The sequence below is a fragment of the Emys orbicularis genome, chromosome 10, assembly GCF_028017835.1.
Source record: "Emys orbicularis isolate rEmyOrb1 chromosome 10, rEmyOrb1.hap1, whole genome shotgun sequence".
NCBI lineage: Eukaryota > Metazoa > Chordata > Testudines > Emydidae > Emys > Emys orbicularis.
In genome coordinates, this window is record NC_088692.1 from 36,710,161 (window position 1) to 36,730,553 (window position 20,393).

Sequence of the window (20,393 nt, forward strand, 5' to 3'; positions counted from 1 at the left end):
TCTTGGGAGTCTATGCCACCGGTTCAGGGTGGACGTTTTCCCTGATATATACAGCCTCTATTTCCCTGTTGTTAATTTCACCCCATTAATCCCTATCCCTCTTTTGCTATGCTAACTAATCCCTCTCTCTTCTTAGTGATTACACTCTTGACTTATTGGGAGGGGATTTTATCCCCCACCGCCTAGTTTTCACTTAGCGAATCTAAGCATATTTAACTGTTTCATAGGTTTTACTCAGAAACCAGACCCCAAATCATTTTAGTTGCTCATCTCTGAACTCCCTCCAGATTGTCACTAGCTTTCTGGTGCTGAGGTACCCAATAGTAATCTCCAGGATAGTCCAGTGTGTTCACACACAGCTATTCGGAGCTCGATACTGCAAAGGGCTGAGAACTCGAGCCCTCCTCTAACAAAGCTCTTAAGCATGTGCTTAACTTACGCATGTGAGGCTTGCTGTTGAAGTCCATGGAGCTATGCCTGTTTATGCCAGCTGAGGATCTGACCCCCTCCCTGGCTGCTGCGTGAAAGACAGAGGGAGCCGGCTAGGGTGAAGCAGAGAAGCGACTATACAAGAAAGTGCTGTCAGATGTACAAAGCAAACAGTGGGGGGGAATGATTTTCCTGGAAATGGCTATAAACAAAGGACTGTCAAATGCACACAGTCACCCAGCTGAGAAAATACCGACAAATATTTTTGCCTCTGACCTTTAAACTTGAGGGATCTTAGTTGTTACTGTAGCAAGAGCAGGTAAGATATTTTCAAAGTGTGATTTTTAAACTGACACTATCCCTTTAAAGTACGTCTGTGTAGAAGAGCAATTCCCCTTTGGTTATCCCAAGGATACCAGTCCCTCATGCACCAGGGAAGATCCCCAGTTATTATAGGAAGGACAAAAGGGTGGGTAGTATAATGGAAGCCAAGTAGCACCAGTAAGTGTAGCCCAGAAATCGTTTTCCCCAATCAGAGAGGAATGTTTTCAAACAGAGTTAGACAGGGCTGGTATATTTCCATACAGGTCTGATTGTGCTGAGCCAAAGGGAGTCATTACAGCAGTCACTCTCCCCCTGCTAGTGCAGTCTGAGTAACACACCTGAGGCCACACTTTCTTTTCAAGACCTCAGTTTTCCTCTCGCCCAGAGGGAAATGACTAGGAAAAATGTAATGAATAACAACTGAACTCTGGTGGAGCAGGCATTTCAAAGAGCGTGCTGCCCCATCTCTTTCATCCCCCCACGCAGCGCGCAAGCTGTTCCTTGTGCTGTCAGCAGCCGATCGCAGAGTTACTTAAGTGGGTCTCAGTACCAGTCTGGTGTTCTTCCCTCCCTTGCAGCATTCCCTGTTGGATGGGGCATGTCTGGTGGTAGCAGCACAGCGAGACAATGCCGTTATTTGCTTTGACTCCCTGCTGGACAGGTAAGCAAGGACAACATCACATCAGCCACATGCCAGAGAGCTCCTGAGCTGAACATGGGGCTGGGTTGTCTTCTCTGTAATTCATTTCCAGTTTAGCCTCTCCTAAGGGTAGGTACCTCGCAAAGGCCATGCATTTGTCATTATTTATATTGGGGGGTCGTATGCGTCAGCATGTTAGAGAGCTTTTAATTTCTGAAGTCACACATCCTAAACACCCCAACCAGGTGATGGGGTCTCTCAAGGACGCGGTAAGGATGGCTTTGAGATTTTATTTTGCAAAGACACAGGGAGTTCTCCAAATTAAAGTCTCGCTTAGAGAATAAACCTGCTGAATCAATAAACTTCCTAGGAGAAAATCTGTGTAGATTCTGCATTTACCACGGAAAACCGATTGCAAACAAACACTAGAGAGTGAAATAAAAAATCAACCTGTTCAATAAATCACCACAAATGCCTGGTAGAGGAATAAATGTGCTAAAACAAACAGAACCCCCCATGGGGACTAATTAGTGGAACAGAATTATCATCAGACCAATTAACCCATTGGACCCAGGAGGCAGAGTTTCTCAACACTACAGGCTGATATTTTGCAATGTGATGTGCAGTTATATGCACCTGGCTTCTTCTGATGGCTCTGCTGTGCCAAGAAATTGGCAGAGCCCATGCATGAGGGTCATCGTGCAGCACAACAGGCCAACTCACTGCTGTGCAGCATCCCCTTGGATAACACCATCAGGATACTGCTCTTATTGAACGGACACACAAGAATGCTGGAAAACTATCAGATCTTTCAAAATACATTGGTAGGCCATTTGGAGACATTGGCCAACTATGAAGGGGGTCAGAGGTTGTCACCCAAGCTCAGTACCTAGTTGTGGGAACTGGGAATCACCCAAGTGACTTAGGGAGCCTCACTGATTTTCACTGGGACATAGTCTCCTAAATCAAGGTGCTTTTGAAACTCTTACCCAGCACTTCTAGTCCTTGTCCTCTGGCTGATTCGGGCTTTGATGGGCTTGAGAGTGGGAGGAGCGAGGACTAGTGGAGGCCTCTTGGTTCTGAGAGTGGCTCCAGAGGGCCTGGGTATTTGGGGAAAAAACTAAAACTAAGTCATTTAGAATTTCCCTGTGTGAGATCTTTGCTTTCCACCAGAGATAAATACGCAGGGCCGGAGGGCTTCTCTTTCCCCCCCACTGCCCCAGAGACTCTGTTACATCACTGGTCATTACTGTTTGTCTGAGGGATTATATTTTAAGAGCCCCAATCCATTTATACAAAGCTTTGTAAAACCCCGGATTTATCTGTGTAAAAAAAGTTCAGCAACAGATGCACATGGCCTGAGCTGCTGGCAAGGAACATACCCCTCCCCTCGGCTAGGTCATTTGCAGGCTCTGAGAGCTTAGACAGCAGAGTAACACTTGCTTCTCCCTTGCTGTTTTTTCTCTCTCTCCAGTGGCCACTGGCAGAAGCAGGCTGTGCTGGACTGCATGCAGCATCTTCTGTATCCCCAAACGGAGAAACAGGCAAGTGGAGGAGGCCCTGGTCCACATAAATAGCCATTTTTCTTTCCATTTTGTTCTGCTGACTGTAGATTAAGTAGAGCTGGTCAGAAAACAGCTTTTAGTTTTGGTGGAAAATTTGAACAAAAATTAAACTTTCTCTTGATGAGGGAAGGAGAGGTGCATCCTGGGAGTCCCTGGCAGTGGTGCATCAAGGGAGATGTAGTCTGGCCAGAGATCTCAGCCCATGGAAGAGAATGGGAGCATATGGCTCCCAAACTACAATTCCCATGAGGTACCGCGCTGCCATTTGGAATAGAAATATTTAGTCTTTTGGGCAAAATAGCACATTTTTTCACATAAATTGAATACTTTTCGTGAAAAGTTTCATTTGGTCGAAAGCCTAATTTTCCATCGAAAAATAGTTTTGATAGAAAATTGTCCACTCGGCATTAAAATTCTAGAAGCCCTCGCTCTGATCCAGGTGGGGGAAGGGAAGTGAGCTCATTAACCCTTTAAACGATGGGCTGGCTAGCTGTTTTCTCAACAGCGCATTGCAAACAGGGAGAGATTGTGTCAAGCAGCTCCAAACCAGACAAGAGCTTTGGAGGCAGGGTGCTGTCTGAACAAGGAGGGTTAGGGGTATAAAGAGCTTGGATCTCATGAGAAATGGTAGCCAGCAAATCAGCCCATCTGGGAAAGCAAGGGAGAGTGTCAGATGGGTTGGCACATGGCATAGCTCTCATTGGAGCTGACAACAGATGGCAGATTTTCCCCAAAATCAACATTCAGCACCAGCATCCTAAGGGTTAAGCCTCAGACAGCTGGGATGGCGCCCCTGGGTCTGTGTTCTTGCCAAGGCGGGAGCTCCCACAATCAGCGCTGTAAAGATGTAGTGTCCAGCACCGGGTGTTCCGTGTTGCCCCTGACAGGCAGTGCAGGTCCCCGGATGCTGCACTGAGAGTACGATACAAAGCCTGGGAAGGTCTGCAAACCCCAGCTCTTAGGTAGCCCATCGTTAGAAGCCAGCTACGAGTGTATGACACCATAATACCTGCTGCTGCCAATAGTGCTCGACTGTTGCCATGTAATGTGCCAGGACAACAGTTCTGGGCTGCCCACTGGTTTTTGGGATGCCCTCTGATTTGCTGGTTTGAGCATTGGCCTGCTAAACCCAGGGTTGTGAATTCAATCCTTGAGGGGGCCACTTAGGGATCTAGGGCAAAAATCAGTACTTGGTCCTGCTAGTGAAGGCAGGGGACTGGACTCGATGACCTTTCAGGGTCCCTTCCAGTTCTATGAGATAGTTGTCTGACATAAAATCTCTTCTGTCTTGTGCCAATAAATGGGCAATGAGCCCATGATGAAGAGGCTTGGGATGCTTTCTGTGCCGGGACAAGTTCCATTGCTATACATGTGTCCAACCCAGCCTCTCCACCATTCAGCATATTGGGCCCAATCTCATTTCCACTGAAGGCAAGGATAAGACTCCCATTGATTCCAGTGGGAGCAGGAGCAGACCTGCTGGAATTTACCGATGAGGCCTTCAGCTTTGCCCTGAGAAGAGCAAATGCGGCATTTTGCAATCAATGCAGAAAACAGTGCCCCCTTTATGATGGATAGGGGTGCACAGTGGGAAATATGTCTCCCATTGTCAAGGGGTCTTTTACTCAGGTAGCTTTAGAAATGACCAAGCAAAACCCGAGGAGCAAACTCCTAGAAAAATTAGTTTAAACTGCCTCAAAGGATGTCCCTGGGAACCATGTGTGACCCTCTGGTCCCTTGCTAATGAATTTACGAAGTGCCAGCCAGGCCTCCCAGGCCAGAGCTAATGAGAAACAATATGATGTCAGGCAAAGGGCTAAATAAGAGGACCTAAGATTTGCAGCAGCAGATCACGTGAGCAGAGCTGCAGCCTTCGATAGTGGAACTAAGCCATGGACAGTACTGAAAAGGGATTGCCAGTTTAGCTCATGTCTCATAGACTTAAAGGCCAGGAGGCAGGGCTGGATTAACCTTTTGTGGGCCCAGCGTCAAACATATGTGTGGGCTCCCATGGAGGCAATGGAGCCTGGCGTGGGGAGGTCAGTCCCCAGAGCGAGGGGCCAGCCGGGGCAATGGGGCATGGCATGGCAGGGGCAGCCCAGCTCTGCCCAGCCCAGTGCGAGGGCTCTATTTACATGCTGCCAGCAATGCCCCTTCCCCTTGGGGGCGGGCCCATGCCACGCAGCCCCCATGCCCAACACCCCATAGGCGCTGACACCCCACAGAGCACCCCCAGAAAAAAAATAGTGTGTGCTGAGCACCCACAGTCAGCCCCGCCAATCAGCTCGGGGGAGGGATAGCTCAGTGGTTTGAGCATTGGCCTGCTAAACCCAGGGTTGTGAGTTCAATCCTTGAGGGGGCCATTTGGGGATCTGGGGCAAAATCAGTACTTGGTCCTGCTAGTGAAGGCAGGGGGCTGGACTCGATGACCTTTCAAGGTCCCTTCCAGTTCTAGGAGATGGGATATCTCCATTAATTATTATTTATTATTATAATTTTTTTATTATAGCTCCTCCCTCTCCCCCCAGCGCATCCCACCTGCCGCTGATGAGCTGTTTAGCGGTGGGCAGGAGGCGCTGGGGGGGAGGGAGAGGAGCAGGGGCAGGAAGAAGCGGAGCGAAGGTGTTGGGGGCGCTCAGGGGCAGGTTGGAATGGAGCAGGAAGAGGTGACGCAGGGGTGGAGCGGGGGCGGGAAGAGGTGGGGCAGGATGGGACCTTGGGGGAAAGGGTGGAGTGGGGGCAGGGCTTGGGGCAGAGCAGGGTCAAGCACCGCCGGGGAAATCAGAAAGTCAGCATCTCTGCAATACCCCCCCGAATCCCTATGGCCAGAGCCTCCCCCAGACCCACTATGCCCAGTGCCGCCCCCGACACCCCTCCACAAATGCATGGTGCCCTGCACAACACCACCCCTGCCCAGTGCCCCCCTGCCCACAGTCCCACCACAACTGCCCAGCACCCCACACAGAACCCCCACTCTCTAGTGCCCCAACACACAGATCTTCCCCGCCCCCTCACAGCCCAGCACCCCCCCCACATCCTGCCTTCCGGCCGCATTCACCATCAGGGCCACCCAGAGGGGGGGGCAAGTGGGGCAATTTGCCCCAGGCCCTGGGCCCCGCAGGGGCCCCCACGAGAATATACTATTCTATAGTACTGCAACTTTTTTTTAATGGAAGGAGCCCCCGAAATTGCTTTGCCCCAGGCCCCCTGAATCCTCTGGGTGGCCCTGCTCACCGGCCCTGCTGGGAGGTGACTGTGTCTGCCGGGCTGAGCTGGCAGCGCAGCCAGGGCTGGTCCCAGGGCGGGGAATCACTCCGGCCCCTCGGGAGTGGCACAATCTGGGCTCCCTCGGGACCCACTTGCCTGGAAGGGCCTAGCCAAACACCCCACACTGCCCCCCCCAATTGGCCGAGATTGGCCAGGCTTCTGCACCAGTCCCATGTGGCTCAGCTCCAGGGAGACAGGCAGGCCCCCACACGTGGTGGAAAGCAGAGACTGTCCGGAGCCGGAGGTGCACTGGGGTCTGGCCCAGGGGCAGAGAGGAGCAAGTGATGGGCGGGGGGGGGGGGGGGGCAGCAGGCTGCCAGGATCTCAGGGTGCAGTACAAGCGGAGCAGGCCGGGCCCCTTCTGAGCGTGGACCCTGGTCCATGGCGCCACTGGCGCCATTGTAAACCTGGCACTGACAGAAGGGACCTTCATGATCATCCAGTCTGTCCTCCCGCATAGTGCAGGCCACAGAACCTTGCCCACCACTCCTGTAATACGCCCATAACCTCTGGCTGAGTTACTGAAGTCCTCAAGACTTCAAGTTACAGAGAATCCACCATTTACTCTAGTTCAAACCAGCAAGTGACCAATGTCCCACACTGCAGAGGAAGGTGAAAAAACCCCAGAGTCTCTGCCAGTCTGATCTGGCGATGTCCTTCCGAACCCCACCTAGGGTGATCAGTTAGACCCTGAGCAGGCAGGCAAGAGCCACCAGCCAGACACCCGGGAAAGAATTCTCTTTAGTGTCGTGGATGGGCCTTCTGTGTAAGGCACTATGAATCATTAGGTTACCGTTTAAGATCGTATACCAAGACCAGGCAGCTGTACTGCACTGCTCCAAAAAGAGAGTGGTGGCTGCTTTGTTTTATGAGACTCACTCGAATATGTGGGGAGAGCATGCCCAGCTTCCTGCTATTTCCCTATAGGATTCTGCTGCCTTTTCTGTTTAACAAAGCACATAGTTACGTGTATGTATATATCACACTGAAATTGAATTGTCGGGCTGGGATGACCTATACCTCGGTTATGCACTTCTGTGCACTCTGATTGGTTTTGGCCATCTGATCTGCATAACCGCGGACAGTTATTTCCTACTAGCTGTATGCCAGGTAAGAGCCCCATTGCCCCCTGATCTAGCTGCTGTTAGCCAGTCAGAGTGTGAAGCTTTGCTTGGGCACTATACAGATGTCAGTAACTGTACAGTGAATGTGCAAACCTGCCTCCTCTGAGTGGCAGCTCTAATCCCCCAGCTCTGTCTGGCTCCCGACCCCCCTGGGAGTTTTCCTGCTGCTAGCCGGCAGCCAAGATGGCCGTCTAGCTTCTCCCTCCCTTCAGCTGCATCAGAAAAACTCTATAACAGACATGGAATAGAAGGGAAAAAATACTAGCAAGCAAAGAGACTGGGTTTGTGAGAGACTCCCTCTGTCCCAGTCCCCATACAGGTGAGCAAGGCCTTGTCTCCAGATCTTGCCTGGTGTCAGTGACCTGACTGCATTGTTTGCCCCCAACCTGTCCCTCTCCATTCCTTTGGGAAGCATTAGGAACAAACCCACACGGCAGCCAGCCAGACCAGGAGAGCCAGGTTGGGGTTGGAAGGAAGGGGTGGGAGGAGGAGGAGCCATGGGGATGTATTTAGATGATTTCCCACTCAGCACCTTGTGCATGTCATTTTTGTTTCTCTTTTATTGAAAACATGAGCCTTGAAAGTGTCCATGTCATAATAATAACTGGAGGGTGTTTCCCTTCTGCTGGGCTAATCCACGCCTCTGCATCAGGATGGATTCAGCCCCAGATAGACTTATTACCTGGTACACAGACAGTAAAAGCTAGCCTGCCCCACCCCGCTTTCTTTTCTCCCCAGGCTGAAGAGCTCCTCTGTTGCCTTTTTGACTCCTTGACATCCGACAGCTTCTACCGCATCGAAACCCAGGATTCCTAGCCAGGATTTTCTGTTCTCCTGACCAGCCCAACTGCAAATCCCGTCACGGGTATCAGCACGGGTGCACGCCCTCGGGACTCCACTGGTAGAACAGCCTTGTAACCATTTGTTATTAAAATGTCAAGCCCAGAGTGTGGTATTTGCATCACTAAGTTGAAGTAGGGGGTGATCAGAGAAATAATCAGTCAACACTGGAGCCGTGGTTTCGAGGGGTATGATTTGAAAGGGAACTTGTCTGTGCTGCACAAAGCAAATTACAGAGCATTCCTCCATCTGGAGAACACTTTGGAGGCAGAGCACATGCAAAGAGTAGAACTTTCTCTGTGCTTGTCATTCTGTCTGTTCCCCGGGAGCCATTTGAACAGGTACGTGGGACCCATCTTCTTCTCCCCAAAGGAAACTGGGAGAAGACTCCGTTTTTGCTAATCACCAGCGTGTCCCTTGTGGAAGGGCCTGCTGCTTTCCTGTCTGGGTCGAAGGTCAGCTGCAGGCAGGGGAGATGGGCTGTGGCAAGAATAGGGAGGAATCAGCCTTATACTGCAGCAAAATTAATCATTTGAAGCCCTCTCATAATTACTCTGAATGTCTGAAGATTCCCATAGGGTCATTTTAGTCACTTGGGGTAAGGGTTACGATGCAGTCCTGCTCCCATTGAAAGCAATGAGAATTAGACCAAGAGGAGTATGATCAGTTGCTATCCTCAGCTGTCTTTAACCAAGAGCTCAGGCAGGTACTTCCAGCCCCACTCACCTGGGCTCTGTTTCCCTTCTCTCAGGAACGCCCTGCCATTGATTGTCCTCAATAACGTTCACCGATTGCAATGAGGATAAATCACGGTCGGTTTATTTGACACAGGAACTAGAGACTGGAGAGAGAACCACAGTAAATAAAAGGGAAGCCGAATAAAACGGGAGCAGGCTGAGTGCTCTACAAAACCCCGCTAGCCAGGATAAAGCTATTGATTAAGCAGGTTTAAAAGTCCTATAGCTTAATGTCTGCTTGCCTCTGTTCCAGCCCTCACACTAACATCTCTCTCTGTTCCAGCTCCCAATACACAGTCCCCTGCCATTCATTCTACTTTACCAATAGCCTGTGATCTAAAGCATGTTTCCTCTTCCTTCGCCATTTACTATCTTGGTCCTTTCAATGAGTTCTTTGCATTATCACCTGCATCCTCTGCAAAGGCCCTCAGTCTCCTGGGGGCCAGCTGGCCAAGCCCAAGCCCCTCTTGGGAAGAATCTTGCCAGATGTTCTCTTCTCAGCCCAAGAGACCTTGTGTTCCTTTGTCAACCTGAGATTTATACACATGCACACAAACACACCTGGTTAAATCTCCTGTTGTGGACACAGCAAGGACAATTCTGGTGTGCTAACTCACAGCATCATGGCACATAAAAGGAGGACAGTTATTTGCTGGGATTTAGTGCAAGTTGTATTTCTGAGGGTAAGGTTTTACTGCACTCCTTGCAGCTATCTAGCAAGGACACCAGATTCTGGCTGTATGTGGACAATTGGTCTGCAAGCAAAGCAAGGTACATAGGCCCTGCTCCTGCTCCCACTGAAGTCCATGGTAAAACTCCCATTGAATTCAGTGGTGTGTGATCTGGCTCATAGTGACTGGCAATGCCCTTTGATCATGCCTGTTGGCTTGCGCTGTTGATCTACTGGCAGGGGGTCCACCCTGAACAGCACACAAAAATCCCAGGGTGTATTAATAACTTCATAGGCCCGTAAGCCAGAAATCCCTCCCATGCATATATTAATAAAAAGAAGCAGGGCGGCAGAAACTTTCCAGCTCCAGCATTTGTCCTGATGCTGGTTCTGCAGTGGGCTGCTTCCCAGAGCCATCCCCCAAAAGGTCCTCTGAGTGTAGGCCCAGGACGTCCTGTGGCTGCTCTGGTGGCATAGCCTCTTCAGTTACCAGCCTCAGCTCTAGGGTCACTTCTTGCCCTTCATCTGGCAGCTGGCTCTCTCCTCCAGTGATTCCTGTGATAGGGGATTATAAGGTCCCCATGCTTGCTCAGCAGAGGATCAGACACCACAGGGGACTCAGTGCTTGGTGAAGTTCCCATTACCCAGTCAAATTCCTCACAAAAGAGGTGGGAAGACGGGAGTTCCCAGAGGTGCCATTAGCATCCTTGACTTTGCAGTAGTCTTCAGCTGCTTGATCCGCTCTCTGCATTGATCTGCTGTCCGGTCAATCCCCAACACTGCCAGCCATTCAGATATTATTCCATACACACGATCATTCCTTGTGCTCTTGCTGAAGTCAAACGTCTTGCTCGCCCTTCCCCAGAGGTTAACCAGAATCCAGCTGTGTTCCTGTGGCCAGCTAGCAGTGTGCTTGATGCTTACTTACTTATGCATCTTACTGCTGGTCATAGCTAATACACATTAGTGTTGACTGTGTTTGCTATTCCAGTTGAGTACTCCGTGTGGAAATGAAGAGTTAAATACCGAGCAGCTGTTTTTGTATGAGGAGGCTGCTTCCAGTTCCTGGGTACTGAGTGGCAAGTTTTGGAATTGAAGGGCTGGAAAGCACAGCCCCAGGGGATTGTGGGATAGTGTCAGATTCTCCAGCCCCGAGACCCAGACTTGAGCTGCCTCCACACTACAAAGTGCTTGGGCTCTGATCCACCCACTAGCAGCATCAATGGCCCTGAGTCAAGAGAAGTTGGCCTGCATCAGACTAATTTCTATGTGGATGGAATGGGGGGTGGGCTTGAACCTGAGTTTGAGTCTGGGTGTAGACCTATTCTAATAATCAGGTGCAATGGCAGATTGTTCTGCCCTTAAGACCTTGTGCATCTTTGTTGGAAGATGTGTCCTTAGGTTCACCTCTCCCTCCATACAGTTGGCTTCAGTTAGCCAGTAGAATGTGGAATACATCTGGCTATTTATCTTTGCTTCTTTATTACCTCAAAGTATTTATCTAACATTATAAAAATGACACATAAATACCATGTAGCAGTCACAGGAAGCAAGCCGTCAGAGTGCCATATTCAGTCATGTTTCCACGAGTTACGGGGGTAAATGCAATACCCACTCAGCAGCATTACCTCTGCCAGAAGTCACGGGCTAGATGCAGGAACCACTAGGAGAAATTCTACAGCCCCCTGTTTTGCAGTTCAGGCTAAAGTGACCATAATGGACTTCCCTGGCCTTGAAATCTATGACAGTTTAACAAGTGGCATGGCAGACTCTCTTCTACTTCTGCATGGCCAGAGGGTTGGCACCTACATCATGGAGCCTTAAGAGTGGTACTGTATAAAAGGAAAAATGAGTGAATCCTGGTCTCCAGCTGTGGAGAATGGGGTGGGTGTATTATCTGCCCCCTGGCTGGCTCACTCATCTAGTTCACAGATCAACACACACTTCATCTCGCTGTTTCTCCCAAAGTAGCCTGCTGGCATCTGAAATTAACGTACACTTTGCCCTCCTTCCGGTCCTCTCCTGGGGAACCAAGTGTCTACAGTAAATATCTGAATAACACATTGCACGTTGATAACAACTCTCTTCTGGGAATCTCAGAGCAGTGCCCCCATAACCCTGAGAGGCGAGATAGTCTTTTCATTACTTGGTGTGTTATTTGTTGTGGTGACCTGCAGAAGGCAAAACAACTGGGCTTGTGGCCTTCTTTGGTTCTTTACTGTGTTTACAGAAAGGCTGTCCAATTATTCTCTTGGTTTGTATTTTACATTAGAAATTCAGATCTTCTGTCCCCCGGACACTCTGTGGGTGACTGGGGAATGGGTAGGTTTGTGACATCATAAAACCAAGGAAATGAAAGCTGATTTGCTGAGAAGGTGAAGCAGTTTGTACTTGTCCGCTGAAAGCTCTTTGGGTCTTGTTCACTCCCACTGACCTCAAACCCTAGTGCTCTTTGTTAAGGATTCAACACAGTTTCAGCTACGTCGACCTCCCAGACCCCATCTCTGAATCATCCAGGAAGTCTCCCAACAAAACCAAAGGGAAGATGACTGGATATTCTTGATATTTCTAAAGAGAAACGCTGGCAAAATCCCCCTTTTTCTTACATATTTTTTAAACTTCAAACTTTCTCAGGCCTTCTTTATAAACCATAAAGAAACAAACAAAAAAATGACATGGCCCCAATTTCCCCCCCTCTGCATGTCACCTTCAAGCACTGACCATAATTATTATTCTCATTTTCCAACTAGGAAAACTGAGGCATGGAAAAGGGAAGTCACCCAGCAATTCAGTGTCAGAACTAGGACATAGCTTTCTAGCCCACTATTCTAACCACTAGACAAAGCTGCTATCCTGAGCAGGATGGTATTTGGATTTTTATAATGATGTGGAATGTAGCTTAGAGGTAAGGTCCAAGAGGCCTGTAGCAGAGCGTGTATTGACTGGAGGGTACAGTGTACTAGAGCTATATGCCATGGAAAGGAGGTAGAATCTGGACTGCCAATTCCCTTGGAAAACCTTGTCTGTTCCTGCAACCGATAAGTAGGCTTCCTGTGCTACAGGCCCATCTCTGACATGCTCCTAAGCCCCGTACAGCTTTGAAACAAATGACAATTAAGGGGATGCACCCAAGGCACTCGGGGAATGTGATTGAAAAAAGGAGAGATCTGGGCTAAAAAGCAGTTTACAATAAAGCAAGGGCCTGAAGGGTGGGGTATGGGGGTGTGTGTGTGAGAGAGAGAGACAAACACTCAACAATATCCCCCTCAGTACCAGGATCCCCCCAAGGGTAAGAGATGTGAAGCAGCCACCGGGCCATGTCTGATGAGGCTGAGCCCTAATGATTGCAATATGGACTCGCCAGGGTCAATGGGCACCGTTATGGAGGAAGCTGCAGACAGCGCCTAGGGAGAAAAGGCAGAGAACTCTCTGGGAATGTCTGGGATTTGGCAGAGAACACTCAGGAACATCTGTGGAGGGACAGAGAACGTCCTGAAACAACTGCACCTGCACAGAAGAGCAGGGAAGGCTCTGGAAGGTCAGGACCTAGACAGGAGGTGAGGAATGCGCTAGAACGTCTGTGCCTGGGTGGAGGGGCAGAGAACACTCTGGAGCAGTTGGGCCTGGGTGGAGGGGCAGAGAACACTCTGGAACGTCTGTGCCTGGGTGGAGGGGCAGAGAACACTCTGGAGCAGTTGGGCCTGGGTGGAGAGGCAGAGAACACTCTGGAACAGTTGGGCCTGGGTGGAGGGACAGAGAACACTCTGGAACGTCTGTGCCTGGGTGGAGGGGCAGAGAACACTCTGGAACATCTGTGCCTGGGTGGAGGGGCAGAGAACACTCTGGAACAGTTGGGCCTGGGTGGAGGGACAGAGAACACTCTGGAACATCTGTGCCTGGGTGGAAGGAAACACTTGATGAATCACGTGCCATGGCAGCTCCTGTTTGTGTTTCCAGCTCTCCCACCCTCGCTGGACTATCCTCTTTCCTGCTCTTGCTTTGCAGTGTGGCCCCCTCTCTCTGGACTCTCCAGCTCGTCCCGCTGCAAGCTGCTGTGCTGGTTCCTTGCAGGGGCTGCCATTTAACTCGGTATTATAAAAAGAAACCAGAGGTGCTTCTCCTGCGACAGACTGAATCTTATGAATAAGACATAGCAGCTAAAGCATCTGCTGCAGCAGGCAGACTCCTAGGCAGCCCTCCCACTGCAGACCTCGTCCGCCCGAGCGGTCAGCACAGAGCCCCTCAGCGTCTCTCTGCCTGGCTAACAGTTGTGTAATCCCGCAGCCCAAGCATTATTTAGAGATCCCACTAGGGATTCCCTCCTAAGCACCGGCCCTGGGTCCCAGCTGTGGCCCATTGTGTTTGCATTGCCAGCCTATTGTTTTAATATTGCTGTTCTCAGTGAGCATGCTTCATGGCTGCCTGCTGGCGTGTCTATGCTGCTCATGGGTCTCGCAGAGATCGGGGCCATGGTGGGAATGGGCATAGCAGATGCTTGCCCTACACTGCAGGCCCCCCGCCTCCATGCTAAACAGTGGCAAAGAGAGCAAGAGCCAGGGGTGGGGTAGGGTGAGACTCTCCAATGGCATAAAACTGGCAGAGCCGACTTCGACTCCAATCACAGTGGGTGGGGAGGGGAGGGGCAGGGGCAGACAGGGGCACAGCTCCACTGTGACAAATCAAAGGGGCCCCTGGTCAGCTGTGTAAGGCGACGTAGCCTCACTTGGGCTCAGATCCTCAAAGGTATTTATGCCCCTAAATCCCATTGATTTCAGGTAGCCCATTATTTCAATGGAAGTTAGGAGCCTAAATACCTTTCTGGGGCTGGGCCTTTGTGCCTCAGTTTCCCCTTTGCACAATAATGATAACAGCACTTCCCTACCTCACAGGAGGTTGAGGATAAATACACTAAAGATTGTGAGGCGCTCATATACTAAGGGAATGGGCCCATATCCATATAAATATCTTAGATTAAAAAAGAACCCTGCTAATTAATTTCTAACTGCAGAGAAAAGTAGCACACCCTGCATGGAGCAGGGGAAGGAAGTCACCCTCTGATATTTACAAAATGCCAGGATTCCATAAATAACAACCCCCAGCCGTTTATCGCCAGCACAACGGACGTCCTGTTGGAAAGCCAGCAAAAAGGAACACCATTTTATTCTGTTCAGTTGTAAACGCCTACAAATACCTTTCCATTGCCCCTCTGTCAGATCTCTGTTGTAACTGAGTTGCAGTTTACACCGTCTTATCCACGAAGCAATTGGGATTAGCTAGCCAGATCCAAGGAGCCAATTAATGATTGTGAGAACTAGGGCGGAGGCAGATTTGATCAGGGATTGTCAGTTTTGCAGCTGGCTTCTACTTGCAAACAATTCATTTAGATTATGAAAGCAAGAAATTGAGCACAAAAACCCCTAGATTGTTTGCTTCCTACAGAAAGAAAAGAAATGGAATTTAGATTAAAAATTATGCCGAATGATATTAAATTCCCATCCTCTTTTGCCTCCTCCCTTGCTGGGAAAAACAGAGCTAATCAGAATTTAGGATTATTTTACACTTCGTATTTAGAGCCTATTTCAATGGAAAGGAAGGGGTAAAAATATTTTGGTCTTTTTTGTTAACTCCTTAGGGCCCTGTTTATCGAACATGTAGCACATAGGACGCTGAGTGTGGTCTGGTCTGATCATCATCTATAAATTCCTTGGGGTAGGAAATATCTCCGTGTCTTGTACCACACCACTGATGCTTCAGGTACGATAACTGACAGAAGAGGCTGCCCCGTGGGCCCATGCACACAGGTCCTGAGTCCTTTAATTCAGACCCATCCTGTTCATTCAGTTTTTAGTGAAGCAATTGGTTAGGAAAGTTGGCAGACTGACAACCCAAGCCTCTCCCCAAATGCACAGCGAGGTACCGGGCCTGACCAGTGCTCAGCTCAGCTGCCAATTTTCCCAGCTGTGATGGTGGTGCCCTGTGGTGGTTCTGCCCTGCTTGTGCAGATGAGTAAGTCCAATTCAGCCCTGAGGCTGCTCTGAATTACTCCTTGGATCCAACGGCCCAAGGAACCAGGGAGCTGCAAACGGGACTTCAGCCTCCTTTGTAGCCCTTCCACCCTCCCTTGAGGTGGTGCTGGTTGCCAGAGTCTGGTCCTGAGGCTCAGGTCCTGAGTCTTTAGCTCAAGATACGTAGAGTTGTTTCTGGAGAAGCCAGGGGTCGAGAGACATGGGGTAGAAGGCAGGCAGGGCTAGGATGTAATTTCAAAGGTCATCGTCATTTTTACCAGTTGGTCTTTCCCTGGCCCAAAGCTCCTAGGATCTCAGACTGCATTTGTCTTCCCCACCAGGGCTTGGTAACACATTCACATGTTCACAAACTGGTATCGTTGCTGGATCTCCGGGGATAGTTGTATCCACTAAGGCATCTGGAGCATCAAGGTATTACATCGAAAGCATTACAAAGGCGAGATGTTATGGGGATTAATGAGGGAACGGGGGGAGGAGCTCACAGTGGATGGTCCTTGGTTAGAGGCCAGGTGGGAATCTTTATGATATGCAATGCAACGATCCCCAGCCAAAGACAGTGTTAAGGAGTGTTTGTAAAGGAGAATACCATCCTCTAGAGGAACGGCTGGCATCTACGGCCAAGTCAGCCACTCTGGGTGTAATACAGGAAACCCCCCCTGCCCCCTCCCCCGGCTATTTAAACAGGCACAGGAAGCGGAGCAAGGAAGAGGGGAATTAGGAGCCATATAGGCTGCAGTGGGTAGCCTGGGCCTTGCTTTACTTTCTCCAGCTCCAGGAGAGCAGCCTGACCAGTCTCACACCCTTTGTTCTGCAGACTTTAAGTTAGGGAGCTCTGGGGTAAGGGCTTTATGAGCTGCTGTTACAGCTGCTTATTCTCAGAGACCTTCCTCCAGGGCCCATGCTAATTTTGTTAGTTTGTGCTTGGCTTCCCCTTGCCCAGATTCTTTAAAGTGAACTTATGGATGCCCCACTGGGGGAAATTAAGGTGGAGCCCACCTACAGTACCACACCTGGCCACAAGGGGGTACATGGGGATGGCACATGCCTTTTCCAGATGCATGCACACATTCACAGGTGTTTACAGGTTCTCATGCGTGTGTTCCCCGTCCCCAGCTTCGTTGTGCCAGCTGGTGAATTCTGTGTTCCCACCACTGGGCGCTGTGGTACCGAAGGTCTCTCAGATGCAGCGTTGTGCAGAGGGAATGTCCGAAGCGATGCCAGACCCAGGCTGGACAATCTGGGCAGAAGCTTTGTGCTGTGATGGCTGAGTCTCAGATAGGGGACTGCTGAGGCCCAGTGTTTGCTGAGTGCTGAGCATGTGGCAGCTGCATTTCTGTCCCATTCATTCAGCTTCCTGCAGCTGCCTTTGCCTCTGGCGCTGAACAGCCTGTTCCCAGTGAGTGAGCAGCATGAACACAGCCATGAGGGAAGGGACAGTCTGAGCTAGGCTCATGCAGTAGGAACAGGGGGCTTTCTGAACCAGGCTGGTCACTGCCTGGTGCTTCCAAGGCAGGTGGAAACTAAACTGGCCCATAGGGCAATACAGGCGAATGGGGGACCCTCCCTAGGTCCAGCATTGCCATTATTAGGGGCTCCATTGTGCATGACACCGCACATACAAACCGAGTGCTTACAATCTAACCACGCTGCAGACAGAGGCTTGGGCTGGGAAGGAAGGAAGATGGGGGGTATCCCAGGCCAAGTCTGTGGGTGGATTCTCCCAGCAGTTCCCGAGCTCCCCTGGCTGGGGGGAAGCTGCGTAGTGCCCTCCTCACTTGGGTCTGGGACATGAGAGTAACCATGGCTGGGTCCCACTTCCCCTGCCCCCTGTGGTGCAGCTGGAGCGGCTTGTCTCTGCTCCTGCTGGCCATTAGCCAGCAGGTTTGGCCCTGAAGCACGAGGGTGGATTATTTTTGCCTGTAGCTTGCAAAGCTGCTAATAGGCTTGGTTGGGGCAGGAGGAGAGAGGAGGAGTCTGTGATCAGGGAGGTTATGCGGAGCTGTGTCTGACGTAGGCCAGCCCTGGATATTCAAGTCCTCATTCAGCCACCGGCAGGGCTGAGAAAGCAACACCCTCATGGGGCTGGCACCCTCGCAAAAAGGAGATCGTGTCTCTCAGGGCACTGCCAAGCGCATGCTAATGAGAGATAGACGGCCAGAGCACATTGACACCTGCAGAGGATCCGGCCTATTGATTGTAACAGAGCTTGCCAGCTGTACGGGTGCCAACATTTGGCTTCCTCTGGGGCATCCCTGCAATACAACTGGGGGCATGGTGTGATGTGGGAATGAATGTTCTACCTCTGCTTGGAGAACCCAGCTATACACTGCCCAGACAGGGGTCAGGGCAGCAGCAACCTCAAAATTAACTCTTGGTATGCTATAGTGGAAGCAGGGGTGAAAGTAACTTAAAGGACGTACCGGTACGCCAGAGTCCTGAGCAGGGGGCGTGGCCTCAACTGGAAGAGATGTGGCCTCAACCGGAAGAGACGGGGCCTTTAGAGCTCCAGACCCTTTAAATCGCTGCCCGAGCCCTGCAGCCGGAGCCCCTGGCATAGCGGTGGCAGCCGGGGGCTCCGGCAGTGATTTAAAGGGCCCTTTAAATCGCCGCCTGAGCCGCCTCCGCCACCCAGGGGCTCTGGCAGCGGGGCTCTAGTGGCAATTTAAAGGGCCTGGGACTCCGGCCGCTGCCGGGAGCCCCAGGCCCTTTAAATTGCCAGCCTGGGGAAGCCGGTCCGGTCCAGCATGGCATACCGGCTCTTGTCAGTACGCCGTACTGGACCGTACCGGCTTACTTTCACCTCTGCTCGTGGGCTGTATTGCTCAGCCTAAAGGTTGTTGCTGCTCTTGGAAGTTGGGTGTCTGGGAATCAGGACTCCTTGGTTCTACTCCCAGCTCTGCCACTGACTCACTGTGATCCCTGGAGCAAGTGATGGCCCCTCTCTGTGCCTCAGTTTCCTCTGGAAAATGGAGCTCATAACGCAGATCTCTGTCACGGGGGTTGTGAGGCTAATCAGTACTCAGCGGTCCTTAGCTGAAAGGAGCTAGGAAACTGCAAAGGGAGATTATGAGCATCTGTGAGCATTGCTCAAACAGGGCTGTGATGACTCAGAGGTGGGTAATTATACTTGTTCAGGTCAGAAGTAACAGCGCTATGTGTTGGAAGCTCTTTGAAGGACTGTAACTAGGTCAGACAGGAGCCTGTTGCTAGCAGCGTCTCAAGCTGGCTCACGGTAACTCTGGCACAGCCAGAGAACTGGTGGCAACACGTAGGAATTGATGGAGACAAGGCTCCTGTGATGAGCTTGCCCGACCGGGAAGTACGGAGCCTTCTTGCTGGGCCATGGCACGGTAAGGCTTTTTCTGGGCCTGGCCCTGTTAAATGAAGTGTATGTCACTCTGGGTGAAGCTGGGCCAGGAGAGGGTCCTTGCCTTGTTAGCTTTTCACTATGGATGGGCAAAACTCATGGGCTTTAAATATGTGCAAGTCTTTCCAAATGATGGGTCAGATCCTCAGCTGGTGTGAATTGGCAGGGAGGCAGTGTGGCCTAGTGGACAGAGAACTGGAGTGGGATTTGGGAGTCCTGTTCCTGGCTCACCCACTGGCCTACTACATGACCCTGGGAAAGTCGCATCGTTGATGTGCATCTATGCCTCAGTTTCCTCATCTGTAAATTGGAGGTAACAATCCTGACTTCCTTTGTAAGGTGCTTGGAGATCTATGGATGAAAAGCACTATTATTACACCAGCCCAATCTGGCCTGCTGACTCAAGTGAGGTGACGCTGATACACACCAGCTGGGGATCTGACTGCATTTGGGCTTCTCAGAAACATTTAACTTGCTTTTTCATAGATTCCAAGGCAGGAAGGGACCATTGTGATCATATAGTCTGATCTTCTGTGTAACACAGGCCAGAGAACTGCCCCCAAATAATTCCTAGAGCAGGTCTGTTAAAAAAAAAATCCAATCTGGGTTTCAAAATTGCCAGTGATGGAGAATCAACCACAACCCTCGGTAAATTGTTCCAATGGTCAATTACTCTCACTGCTAAAAACTTACTCCTTATTTCCAGTCTGAATTTGTCTGGCTTCAACTTCCAGCCACTGGATCAGGTTAGACCTTCCTCTGCTAGATTGAAGAGCCCATTATTAAATATTTGTTCCCCATGTAGGTACTTGTAGACTGTTATAGTGACCCCTTAACTTCTCTTTGTTAAGATAACTAGACTGAGCTCCTGGAGTTTATATGAGGCAGGTTTTCTAATCCTTTAATCATTCTCATGGCTCTTCTCTGACCCCTCTCTAATTTATCAACATCCTTCTTGAACTGTGGGCTCCAGAACTGGACATGGGATTCCAGCAGTGGTCGCACCAGTGCCAAATACAGAAGTGAAATAACCTCTCTGCTCCTCCTTGAGATCCCCCGTTAACAGGGCCGGCTTTAGGAAGTGCGGGGCCCGATTTGAATAGTTTCGACAGGGCCCCAGCAAGGATGACTCACCCCGCGGCGCTCCGGGTCTTCGGTGGCACTTCAGCGGCGGGTCCTTCACTCGCTCCGGGTCTTCGGTGGCACTTCAGCGGCGGGTCCTTCACTCGCTCCGAGTCTTCGGTGGCACTGAAGGACCCGCCGCCGAAATGCTGCCGAAGACCCGGAGCGAGTGAAGGACCCGCCGCCGAAGTGCCGCTGAAGACCCGCAGTGCTGCTGGGTGAGTAAAAATTAAAAAGGCGCCTAAGTTAGGCGCTCTTCTTTAGGGTGCGGGGCCCTCTTAG

At 50.6% G+C, this 20,393-nt stretch overlaps 1 protein-coding gene across 1 annotated transcript in view; it reads left to right on the top strand.

The window, feature by feature from the left end:
* The window catches only part of DNAAF8 (dynein axonemal assembly factor 8), a 168,017-nt gene extending 159,852 nt beyond the window's left edge, over positions 1-8,165 (top strand). The window contains exons 29-31 of the mRNA XM_065412855.1: positions 1,332-1,414; positions 2,868-2,937; positions 8,088-8,165. Of these exons, the coding sequence (XP_065268927.1) occupies positions 1,332-1,414; positions 2,868-2,937; positions 8,088-8,165 (231 nt within the window). The remainder of the gene's footprint in view (positions 1-1,331; positions 1,415-2,867; positions 2,938-8,087) is intronic.
* Positions 8,166-20,393: the final 12,228 nt, after the last annotated feature.